Here is a 12,267-nt window from a genome sequence, read left to right as displayed (position 1 = left end):
GAAAGTTGAAATGAAGTGGCATTTGTCATTGACTTGACCTGAACGGTGAGATGGTGCTTGTTTTGAGCCGTAACGGATATGTTGTAGAGTTTTATGTTCCAAGCAATCAGGCATTCAGGCTACCCATTGATGCACCGTCAGATGGCTGAAACATGAAACTGGATAGATGGCGTGGCAGGAACTGAGCTGCTTTGAGCTTATGTTTTCAAGCTTTGTTTCTTTTAGGCACGAAATATCAGGGTTTGCGTTTCTGATTGAGATGTAAATTGTTGTGTTTTGTTAGTATCCCCTAGCCCCCACTTGTGCTCCACGGTTCAAGTCTTATTTGCAACAACGATTCTCTTGGAGCAAGTAAAAGACGTGCCAACAGAAATGTATATGCAAATGTAAAATGTAGAGGAGCCAATGCAAGACACATAAAGGAAACTAGGGCTAGCACTATTTTCATTTTGTGTCTTATAGGCAGCACACATGAAAAGTAAAGGCAAAACTAAGCACTGATCTTGGACGTGACCGTAAGGGAGTCATGCAATTTATGTTTTCCTTCAAAGCTAATGGTGCACCATTAATTTGAGTGCATGTTGCGACCGTAAGGGTACATCATTAATTTGATTATCAAGTGGAGTACGTAGTAGACTGCCGAACATATAGTTAATCCAACATAACCATACTCAAATTAATGAACTAACTAACCTCGGGCGAGCTTGTCCTATTTGCGCTATCGTGTTTTCGGTTTCCTCCAACATCTCAAAAACGATAACAAATAGACAAACATGACAGGAGAGGCTGGTGTATCCTCCTCTTCTGAAAAGAAGAAAGCCCCCCTAGAAACATAGCTTTGCTAGAAATAAATGCTTTTGAAGGGATAGCTTGGCTAATTTTGTTTCATTCTTACATGGAGTTGCTTATTTATAATCAAGCATAAGTTCATCACAAATGTGATAGGGTTGGTCACTGTTGGGAGCAGAACTGGATCTCTGACGAGTCATGCGTTAAGCGAAGTGAAGCTTTGGGCTTCATCATGATATTTGTGCGCGCAGTGAAATGTGGATTGGTTTTGAGAAAGCTCTTTGTGTGTGTGTGTGTGGAGGCCGAGCTTAGTTGTATGTGATCGAGCTATCTCGATTATCTTAATGAAAAAAGATAAACAAGCCTCACGCGTGTAATTTAAAAAGGAAAGAAATGTGGATTGGTTAGACTTCTAGTAAGCGTGCAACTAATAACGAAGCCCTCATGTAGAAAACACGCAGCTAGCAAATAAACGCGCGTGCGATGTGTAGTGTAACCCCTCATTTCCCCTCTTCTCCCCTCTCTAACAGCTACAGGGTTTGAGAGTCGGCCACTGGTGGCCGGGCCGTTCCTCCTCCGCCGGAATAGCCAGCCAGAGCTGGTCATAGAAGGGTGCCGGAGTACCTAGGTATAGGTGTAGGTCTAGATCTAATTGTTTCCTTTGTTTTACCCCTGTGGAGACTGGCGTTATGCCCTTGGGGCATGGCCACGGCGGAGCTCGAGCTGCTCCCGGTGGCTGCTAGTCGTGCGGCTGCTGTCTGCGGCGCTCCGGCGGGAGGAGCCGGATGCAGAGGGTGGCGGCGCTTCCTCAACCCCCACAATAAAGCTCGTCTGCTTCTCTCTCGATCTGGATGGTACTGGCCCGGATCTTCCTCTTCTTCGCCACCAAGGAGGTGGAAATGAAGACGAGATCCTCGACGGTGCCGTTCTTGGCAGATCGCCGGAGAGGCGTCCTGGAGCAGAAGTTCTTCTTCGAACGCAACACAAAGCGACCAAGCTCGTCGCCGTGATCCTCGGCCAGCATGGTGGCCCAATCTCAACCTCCAGATCGGAGGCCCTCCGATTCTCCCGCTGGTGCTCGACGCTTCCAAAAGGCCAAGTGGTATGTCCCCGGCCTCCTGGTGGTTGCTAGCGGCTGAATCTTCTCGCTGGTGTTGAGTATTCGAGCATGCAGCTCTCTAAGCTCGGCGGAGACGGCTGGAGCTCGCCGGCGACTAGTGGCAGAGGCACTGTCCTTGATTGCTTTTTCTTCTGTAATTTCAGGGTGCTTTGTGTAAAATGCGAGGCCCTTACTTCAAATAGTTGGTTTGTTAGGACAAAGGATGACAAATGGCCTTGCTGCAAATTATACCTGCCACATTTGCTTCAATGAAATGCTCCTCTGGGGTCCTAGACCCCGCCTTGTATTAAAAAAAAAAGAGCAAATAAACGCGTGTGTCCTCCCATCCACTAACGTGGGTCGCTTGTGTTGTCCTGGTCGTGTACTCTAGCCTCAGGCCTTTTTTCTCTGAAAAGTCATATTGGATCATGGGCACCAGTGCTCTTGCCAGATTAAAAAATTCGAAAATTATATTTATATGTTTAAAAAAATTATGTAACAAAATTCTAAAAGTACCTAATGATGTTCCCCACTAACCGAAAAAATCTCAATTTGAAATGTTTTGTTTTTTGACCTATACAAAAATGACAAAATCTGTTTTCTTTCTGTAGATTTGAATCACTATACTCAGATCTATGCATTTGTTATTTTTGTGCAGCCTAAAATACACATTATTTTCAGTTGAAAATTTACACGATTGTGGGACACAATACCGGCTACATCATGATTTATTTTCAGATTTTTATGAAGCTTAGAAATATGATTTTTAATTTATTTTTTGAAGTGAGATCACTGGTGCTCATGTGCACCAAATCTCTGTCCTTTTTTCTCTCTCTATTTAATCGCATGCACTTCTCCTGCATGGCTCGGAGAAAAATAACTGAACACATCAATCACTCTAGTCCTTGTGCATGCACTACAAGTCGGATGCAAACGTTCGGTTGCGTAAAAAAGGGTTGCTGCAAGGTTTACCTTCCATTAAGATAGCAAACGGGTGCACTAATCACAGAACTTGAACCGTTCCAATCGTAGTCGGAAGAATGTGTCAATAAGCTTTTGTGTGTTGGATGACTTTCAGTAAAATTTGCTTTATAGCCTTACAAATGGTAGAGATGAATTGATAAGGTGTAGATTTGAAACTGTTTCTGGAGGTGAACTGAATTGAGTTATGAGCATGCATACTAACTCTTAATAATACCAATGCCGCAGAAAAAATTGGTGTGTAAGATAACTCTACCAAGAATCTGCAATCAGGCCTCACGCCTGGTGTCAGTCAAGCAGAATCTGCTACCTCAACGCTTGTTCGAACTGTTCCCAGAATCTCCGATCTCAACTGCATCAGCAATCTGCCCAGGTAGTTCAGACCTTCACCCTCGCGCCCACCGCCCCAGAATAAATCATGGGGCGAGGACTCGACGAGAACAGAGCCAGCCGTTGACAGCAGCATCTCAGTCAGGTGGGGGTAACTTGAAAACTTGCATTTTAGAGCTCTGTACATCACGTTGATTTTCATGGACTCCCAATCAACCCGTACCTAACGACGAAATAAAGAGTTAAATAGAGAGAAACAAAATTGGTTTGCACAACAAACCCAGAGTATGCAGCAAATGATCAATGTTTTTTTTTTTTTTGAAAGGGAGGCAAAAGCTTTGCCTCATCTATTAATTAAGAAGATGGTGCCCGGTTTTTAGGAGAAAACCGGGCAAAAACCTACAACAACCAGACCAAGCCCGCACAAACAACACACCCACATAGACCACAATGCGACCCCAACAAACACTCAACACGACACTCCAACACCGCGTCGAAGAAGACATGCCACGGCAAATGATCAATGTGACATGCAAGCGACGGAGCCAAGACAAAAATATTATGTGGTAATTGTCTCCATGGACACCCTACCCATGATTCATTGGCACTTCCCTGCTGGTAACACCATAGAACTAACACATAAGTTAGAAGGAAAAAATAAGTGAGTTCCTGTCCGCTTTTGTGATTTGAGGATGAAAGAAGAATTCTTTCAAAATTGCTGAATGTTTTCAAAACATAACGTGATGCAAACCTACATAATTTCAGAAACACATTCGCCTCCGCTATCAAGAACCACAAGAAAAAGAGCAGCCAGTGATTAGTGCACCCGTTTGCTACAGTACTACATTTTTACTTTTAGCTGGGACGCGTTTGAAGAGAAAATTTGAAGGTATGATTTATGAATTACTTCAGGAGCACTGCATGTCTACATTAATGAAAATTTTCCAAAAATTCAGAACACCCTTTCGTGCTCAAATCGCAAAGGGGGTGTGAGCAGTATTGGACACAAAATTTCTAGTCTAAATCATAAAACAACAAAACACAAAATTGATCAATTATTTTGCTACAAAAAACACATTTGGACTGGTGATAATTCTCATCCAACTGATTGATCTATTAAAGTTGACAGCAACAGGTAACATACAATTTGATCACCATAGTACAACGACAGGTAAGGTTGGGCATATTTTCTGGTAAAGCCAAGTAAGAATACAGTATATGATGTACTCTACAGTACAGTGTGATGTACTTCTAAATAAATGTGTGCACATGAGGTACCTAATGAATTGCAGATGATATATGGTGGGATGGGCAGTTTTACAATAAGTTATATATAAGCTATAAACAAGGCCCATCAAGTTAATATTGTGGTCAAGTATGTACTTACGTGGCAGAACTTGATCTAGATGTAAAGATTGCATGATGGGACTACAATCATGCCAGATGGAAAATAACACCAAAGTTACACTCGTGCCAGTTAATTTCCAATTTATATATCTTATTACTACTGCTACTGAGATACTTTCCGCATTAGCAATCTTTCAGGTTCTCTTTGACTCGAGTTTGGGTGCTTATCTTCTTGATTAGGAAGACACCTACTTAGGTATGCTCTTTATAACACCTTTCATCAGAAAGAAGATCCAAAAAAAAAAAAAAATAGATGCCAATTTTATATATTGTATCTAGATGGTCTGTTGATCCTTTCCCACAATAATCAGCAAACAGTATAACAGAATATTCAGATATACCAATTCAGGGAATTCTCTTTGCCGAGTCCTTCCTATTCTAGCAGCTTCTTCAGGACTCCTTGCCTGCTTTATTTCTTGCACGATGTCTCTTGCTTGTGGATTGTCAACACCAACAAACTTATGTGCCTGCAAATAATTTTGGGCTTACTGACAGGTTCACAGGTGCAATTATGATGCTAAAATAACGTTTGCAGATGTTGAAGGTTTAAAAGATGCTCTAGTCAAACATGATCAAGAAATCATTTTCATAGAAGAGAATAGCACAAAAGTAGCAGTAATAAACATCAGAAAAGGGAAACCTGGTAATAGTGCTCCACTGTTAGCCATGTCAAACAATGCCCTTGTTCGTCAGGCATGTGAAGTGGATGAGGAGAAAAGTTTGAGAAAGCCCCAAAGGTATCCCAAGTCTTGTAAAAGGAGATAATACTTGTTTCATATGGAGATACTTCTGGATCAACTGAAGGTATTTCATCCGCAGATGGTATCACAGGTGAGAGATCTGGAATAGGTTGGATGAATCCACTCATGAGCATGTCACGGTCAATCTGCAATATTGTAAGGAAATATATAATATTACTCCCATGAAACTAAGAGGTGCAAATGCAGATGTCATTACTACTCCTAAATAATATACATATGCCTACAGTAGCACACACAGTTACTCCGATGTTCAGTGTAACATATGTAATAATTGTATAAGATAACACATGTATGAACTTTTATCCAAAGCTGGAAGAAGCGGTAGCCAGTAGGGAACTACTGAATTCTACAGAAATATATCTTATCTTACACAACAGCAATAAAAGCATGACACATGGACATGGTGTAATAAAATTGTAATCTAGCAACTAGCGAGAACATATAATTGACAGGAACACATGAGAATTTGAAATGGAACACAAGGAATTAACCTGCTCATATGAAACATCAATTAAATCAATTGCCTGAGTCATTTGATTCATCCCCAGTTCACCTACTGGTGTTGGAGCATTTATTCCACCAATTATTTTTGGAGCACAGAATGCATACACCTGTTGGAAGAACAAAACATACCGACATGAAGTTCTAAGCAGAGCTCAATTATAATATGGCATACAACATGCACACAAAAGCAAGAAAAGAAGGGCAGACCTAATAAAATGAAGTCATTTAATGCACATATGGGAAGTGGTTGATGTTTATGGTGCATGGTGGATATAAGATGCTTAGGAAAGTGAATGCACAGAGACTATATCCCTATGGTTCTGTGAGTCCCCGTCCAAAGAGTGGTCCCTCCCCAAAGGTCCCTGAGCAGTACTACTTCTCCGTGATATAAAGTATGTCTACATAATGCTTAAATTGGGGAGCATCTGTATACCGAGGTCATAAGATTATCCTTTTAACATTCTTATTCTAAAAAGGGAAATCTTATTAAAATTAACAAAAAAAGAGCATATCGATGTAATATGCTCTTGTGGGAAGTTACCAAAATTCAACTGCAAAGACATTGAACATAGCTTGTTGACCAATTCAATGGGTAACATGAAATTAATGGTGCCACTTCTTTTTGGAGAGCATATAAATTGTAAATATCATTCAGATTTGGTAGATGCGAACTTGCAATAAACAGAAGAGTGCTATTGCACCTATCAATTCACAAGAGAACTCTATCGACTTCTAAAATACTTCGTCCGTCCCATGAAACATGTCTTAAGTTGTGTAAATTTGGATGTATCTAGACACTAAATTTAGACAAACTTAAAACATGTTCCATGGGACGGAGGGAGTAGAAGAGTGTCTTAACATTGCTAGGTTTGATTTCAAATTCAGAACTCAAACAAACATTAGCCACGAACTAGAACAGCAAAGGCAACAATTTTTTTTTGTGGATAACTATGTAATATGTTCGATACATAAGTAAATGCACATGACAGACATATCGTGAAATAAAAAGCATTTACCTTGTGAATAACTCTTGCAGATATAGCAGCAGCTGATAGGGTCCCACCACACTCCCATAATACAGAAAGGTAACCACGATCATAACAATATGACATAACATCTCTAGGATTTAACATGTCAAATTCCACTACTTCCACACCCTTCATAGCAAGCTTCTTTTGGAAATCTCTCCGAGCACCTCTTTGTGTTGCAACTATTGTATAGGCCTCATGAACATTCCATAAATTTGCTTCTTCAGGAAGGTCACAAGTTTGTGACATTACAATGCGCACTGGAACATGCCCCTTCACATGCCTTGCAGTTAATCGAGGATCTATAACACAAGTAACAGCTTTTCAATCCTATGAAGGAACACTGATATGTAACACACAAAATAAAATTTATTGCATTATCTCTTCATTACCATCACGGCGGACTGTATTTCCACCAACTATAACAGCATCACTTCTTCCACGCAATTCAAATACTCGGCCTCTGGATGCTCTGCCGCTTACCCAAGATGCGTGCCCGCTACTAGCTGCAATTTTGCCTGTCATTTCCATCGATGGAAATGAAATAAAGTACAAGTTGAATATTACTTCTCAGCTGTAGTACGTAACAAATTAACCAGACTAATAGAAGAAAATGAAAAAATACTAGGCCTCACCATCTGCAGTCATAGCATATTTCAGAACCGAGAATGGAACATGATAGGCAGCTCGGTAAAGTAATGGAGCATTTACGATGAGGCATGAAGTTAGAGCTTCCTACAGTGAACACCTTAAAACATATTAGCAAGTCAGTGAAATTCAAGTTTGCGGCTGCTACACTGTAATGTTCTTATTACAAAAAACTGCTTGGTAACGATTACCATAACCTATTGCAGTGGCAAAGAAAGCCTAAGCAACCAGCACCTAATGTAAAGAAAAGCATTGAAATAGAAAACTCAAAGAGCAAATTGATAATATATATCTCCGAGATGCTTACTAGGTTAAACACGAAAATACATCAGGAAAAAGGGGTTTGTAGATGTTCCAAACTCATAACAGAACAACTGAAGTGAATAAATGAGTGGCGGGATCAAGAAAGCTACCTAGATAAATATAAGTATGTCAACCATGTAAGAAAACTAAATCATTATGATACGTTGTAATTTGCAACTATTAAGGGTCCTGACCTTACATCTAAATGGGCATCAAGGTGTTCTTAGCTTTAGTAAGATGCTCGGTATTTGTTAGCAATTATACTCGAAATAACAATTTGGTGAATCGGTTATCTTTGTTATCTTGCCACAATACACAGCATATCCATAATGCTGAAGACAAGGAGCTGTCTCCTATGGGCTGAAAACAATAAATAATCTCAGATATAATCCCTATGTTTGCCATTTCTAGTAGCTATTAAAGACGTTAATGAACTTGAATTTCTGATTAAACTCTGATAGATCAACAGAAGTGGTCACTAAGACATTTCTAGTTAAAGAAAACCTAAGAACATTAAAAAAAATTATCCTTAGTGTCAACTGCCAAATCCCCAAAATCATAACTGTACATTCAGGACACACGTGATCTTACAAACCAACAGTTGCATAGTGATTAATATCCAATTATTACTCAAAGTAAAGCATAAAAGATATTTCTGGAACTTATTGTCTAGTTGTCTGCTTTTCTTTAGCAATCATATAGCATAAATAAATATTTGCATTTTAAATTTGTTAAACCACTTCTAAATATGGCTTCTAGAGGACATGATGCAACAGCACTACAAGGTAGGGCGTGCCTCCGCTAAGTGCTTACTCCTATTTTGACACTGTAGCTGATACAAAAGTTAATACTTAACATATAAACCAAGAGTCACCTCGAACAATTTGCTCTGGAGATCTTCCCCCACAACCTCAACTTGAATGCCTTCACTTCGCAATGATTGAATTGCTTTCCCTCTCAAGTGCTTCAAGGGATGTCTAAGACCCACCACAACTCTTGTAATTCCTGCCTGATAAAACCATTAGTTTTCTCCCTGCAGTTAGGGCATCTTTTCACATGAATATACAGCAAGAATCTGAATGTATTGACTAAAAGCTTGAGCAAATGTAATGCAGCCGTCCTATAAAATACATTCTAGTTTTACATGGAACCACAGTTTTCATGCGAGCGAGCAAGCTCACGGCGATCAAAACCTCCTAATTGGAAAGAAAACAGGATCCAATTTGCACACCTTATATTGTTATATCATCAGTAAAACAATGCCCTGCATCTTATGCTTGTACACTATCCACATTTGGTTTCAGAAGTATAGTATCCCGTAAGAGAAACTGAACTGAGATGGGGAAGGGTGTTGAGTGGAGCACCTGGACGAGGGAGGAGACGGCGGTGCTGTCCCCGTAGCAGTCGCCCGGCTCGAGGTTGAGGTAGGCGGTGGCGCCGCGTGCGTGCTCGCCTGCCTCCTGGGCGGCGAGGAGCTCCGCGCAGGTCGTGCCCTGCGCGTAGAGGAACCCCTCGCCTGCCACCCACGCCTCCAGGTCGTCGGTCTCGAGCTGGGGCCTGGCGATGACGCACCCGAAGTTGGGGTGCGGGGAGGTGAGCCCCGCGGAGCGGTCGGCCACGTCGGCGGCGCGGCGGAGGAAGACGGCGTCGTGGGCGTGGGACGCGGTAGAGACTGCCGCGCGGGTGGCGGGGAGGCGGCGCCGGATGGGTGTGAGGCGGAGCGGGCGGAAATAGGAGGCCGGAGCAGGCGCAGCCGCGAGCGGCCGCGGCGGCGGAGGCATGGCTGAGGACTTGAGATGAGCTCACGGGTGCGTGGCGGAGCGAGACTGGAGAGGGGATGGTGCCGGTGCCAGCATAGGGCCGAGCAGGGGCCGGCCGCCGTGCCGTTTGCCGACGGAGCAGAGCTCCGAGCTTCAGTCTGTCCGGCGCGGCGCTGGTAGGCTGGGAGGATTTGGAGATGTGAAGGGTGGGGTTGGGGAAGGAGACGGCCACGACCTGCCTCCGAGGCACTCGTCGTGGGCTCTAGAGTTTCTGTTCAAAATTGTAAAATCGATTTGAAACTGCCAAAAAATCCGAAACAGTTTGGAATATAGTCAACGGCGTACAATAGAAGTGTATAGTTTTCCAATGCAAAATAACATGTATTCTGGGCTCCGAAAAAATAATAAATCTTACAAATTTTAGGTGTTTCAAACTTTTGCACTATTTACCACACCTAGATCCGGACCTTTTTCATTTTTGTTTAGCCTAGAATACAAGTTAATACATATTCAAAATTTGCACACTGGTAGAAACCTCACCGACTACATTCAATTTTCTTTTGTTTACTTCCAATATTTTGAATTTTCAAAAAAAACATGCTCTAAAAAACGCTCTCTAAGCCCCACCCCTCTTGAGCAGAGTCTCCACCTGCCATCTATTCCCTCATCGATACTTTTACTTCAGAGACATGAACGGGTATTTGTGTCTGTCGTCTCGTGGTGGATATTCCATCTTTTTCTTCCCGTTGTAGTGACTGTGCACACCGCCGCATGTTGTAGTGTACAAGTCGTTGAGATAACCTCACGAAACACCGTCCATGAATGCTACATCCAACAAAGTAGCTCAACAGAAACATCACGGGTCCAAAGCAGGCTGACAATAGACTCTCATCACAAGATATCCTCTGTAATCTCCATGGCACACTGAAGTTGCCATGTAAGCTTCTAATCAAACAAAGAACTATAAGAAGCAACTCGTGGACTACTCTACGACAAGGCCTATCTTTGTCCTATGGGGCTTATGATTGCTTCTACAGCAAGACATTCAATGGATAGGTTATAGGGTTTGGAAGAGTGATTCCCTCCTATATTGTATCTCCATTTCAACTATATCTAAACTCGGTGACTACTAGTGTACTCCGACTGTCCAGCATTGGCTCTTGTAGTCATCCTATTGGATTTGGACGGATAACCTGCCTTCTCTAAAGTCTAGAAAGGGATGAGAGAATAGATTGAGTACGGGTGTACTCAACAAGCTCAACTACGAGGGTGTCTGATGCACTATCTAAGGGCATCAATCAGAGGATGCTAGGCATGCAAGGTTTTCAAAAACATTTTTAGAGAATGTATGTTTTAGATTTGTGTAAACTATATTCGTCAGCCTTTATGGGTTGTGAGAATTTTATGAAGCTGTTATCACCAGATTTTGGCCAAATCAGGAGATGGGCCGTAAGGGAGATGGGCTTGGAAGATTACACGTGGAAGATCTCTGAAGCGGCCTTGCACGAAGAGTTTGGGCTAGATTACCCGTGTATCTGTAATATAGTAGATCGCATCTTAGATTAAAAGATAGAGTTTAACCCGTGCACGGTTAGGTGCACGCCTAAATTAGAAAGTCCCCTGGACTATAAATATGTATCTAGGGTTTATGAAATAAACAACAACCAACGTTCACCACAAATCAATCTAGGCGCATCGCCAACTCCTTCGTCTCGAGGGTTCCTTCCGGGTAAGCGTCATGCTGCCTAGATCGCATCTTGCGATCTAGGCAGTACAAGTTTATTCGTCATTCATGCGTTGCTCGTACTGAAGCCTTTTTGATGGCGAGCAACGTAGTTATCTTAGATGTGTTAGGGTTAGCATTGTTCTTCGTGTCATATGCTGTCATAGTGCAACCCTTAGACATCTAGCCGCCCTTACACCTATCTTAGGTGTAGGGGCGGCACCCCGCTTGATCATTGTTTAGTAGATCCGATCCGTTACGGTTGCTCCTTGTTCTTCAAGGATTAGTTTAATATCTGCAATAGTTAGGCCTTACAAAGGGTTGGAGGATCCAGCGGCGTGTAGGGTGTAGTTTGCTAGCCCTAGACAGGATGTTCCGGGGATCAACCTCGTGTTGGTTTTTAGGCCTTGTCTAGGATCGGCTTACGATCACCGTGCGCGGCCGCGAGGCCCAATCGTGAGTAGGACGTTCCGATTATGCGGTGAAAACCCTAAATCGTCGTAGATCGTTTTACCTTTATCTTGATCAAGCAGGACCACCATATATTCGTACACCTCGTGCGAATCATGGGTGGATCGGCTCTTTGAGCCGATTCACAGGATAACCTGAGAGCCGATCGAGGCTCGTATTTAATGTTTACGTGTATGCCATGCAGGAAACTAAGCGAGGAATCTTCATCACCTTCCTGACCAGGTATAGGTCAGGTGGCACGCCCTTGCACCAGCATCGGACGTGCGTGCCGGAGTCTTTGCGGGCCGTCGCTCGGAGGGACCAGGGCCAGCCGCAGCCCTAAGTTGCTCCCGGCTCTCCTGTGTTGCCCGTCGTTGCTCGCCGGTGGGTTTCTGACCGCAACACATTCTGGCACACCCGGTGGGACCATCTTCGACATCAACCACATCGCCATCTACATCTGAGATGGCGGACGGTACCCCAG

General features: G+C 42.7%; 1 protein-coding gene across 1 annotated transcript; it reads right to left on the bottom strand.

Moving 5' to 3' along the window:
* Nucleotides 1-2,931: 2,931 nt before the first annotated feature.
* LOC127305345 (riboflavin biosynthesis protein PYRR, chloroplastic) lies at nt 2,932-9,773 on the bottom strand. The gene is made up of 9 exons (XM_051335756.2): nt 9,215-9,773; nt 8,725-8,859; nt 7,535-7,634; nt 7,292-7,417; nt 6,888-7,201; nt 5,859-5,978; nt 5,247-5,492; nt 4,948-5,073; nt 2,932-3,422 (listed from the first exon to the last, which is right to left on the bottom strand). Exons 1-9 carry the CDS (start codon nt 9,629-9,631, stop codon nt 3,162-3,164), a joined length of 1,845 nt encoding a protein of 614 aa, XP_051191716.1. The 5' UTR covers nt 9,632-9,773; the 3' UTR covers nt 2,932-3,161.
* Between the last annotated feature and the right edge of the window lie 2,494 nt (nt 9,774-12,267).

The sequence above is a fragment of the Lolium perenne genome, chromosome 6, assembly GCF_019359855.2.
Source record: "Lolium perenne isolate Kyuss_39 chromosome 6, Kyuss_2.0, whole genome shotgun sequence".
Lineage (NCBI taxonomy): Eukaryota > Viridiplantae > Streptophyta > Magnoliopsida > Poales > Poaceae > Lolium > Lolium perenne.
The sequence above is the reverse complement of the archived record's forward strand: the minus strand, read 5'-3'. Positions and strand labels throughout refer to the sequence as shown.

Coding starts and splice junctions, on each gene's coding strand:
- LOC127305345 (XM_051335756.2), bottom strand. CDS start 9,631: ATGCCTCCGCCGCCGCGGCCGCTCGCGGCTGCGCCTGCTCCGGCCTCC. Junction 7,418..7,534: donor ATATGCTATGACTGCAGATG/GTGAGGCCTAGT, acceptor TGGAAATGACAG/GCAAAATTGCAGCTAGTAGC. Junction 3,423..4,947: donor AAAGAGAATTCCCTGAATTG/GTATATCTGAAT, acceptor TTTCGTCGTTAG/GTACGGGTTGATTGGGAGTC.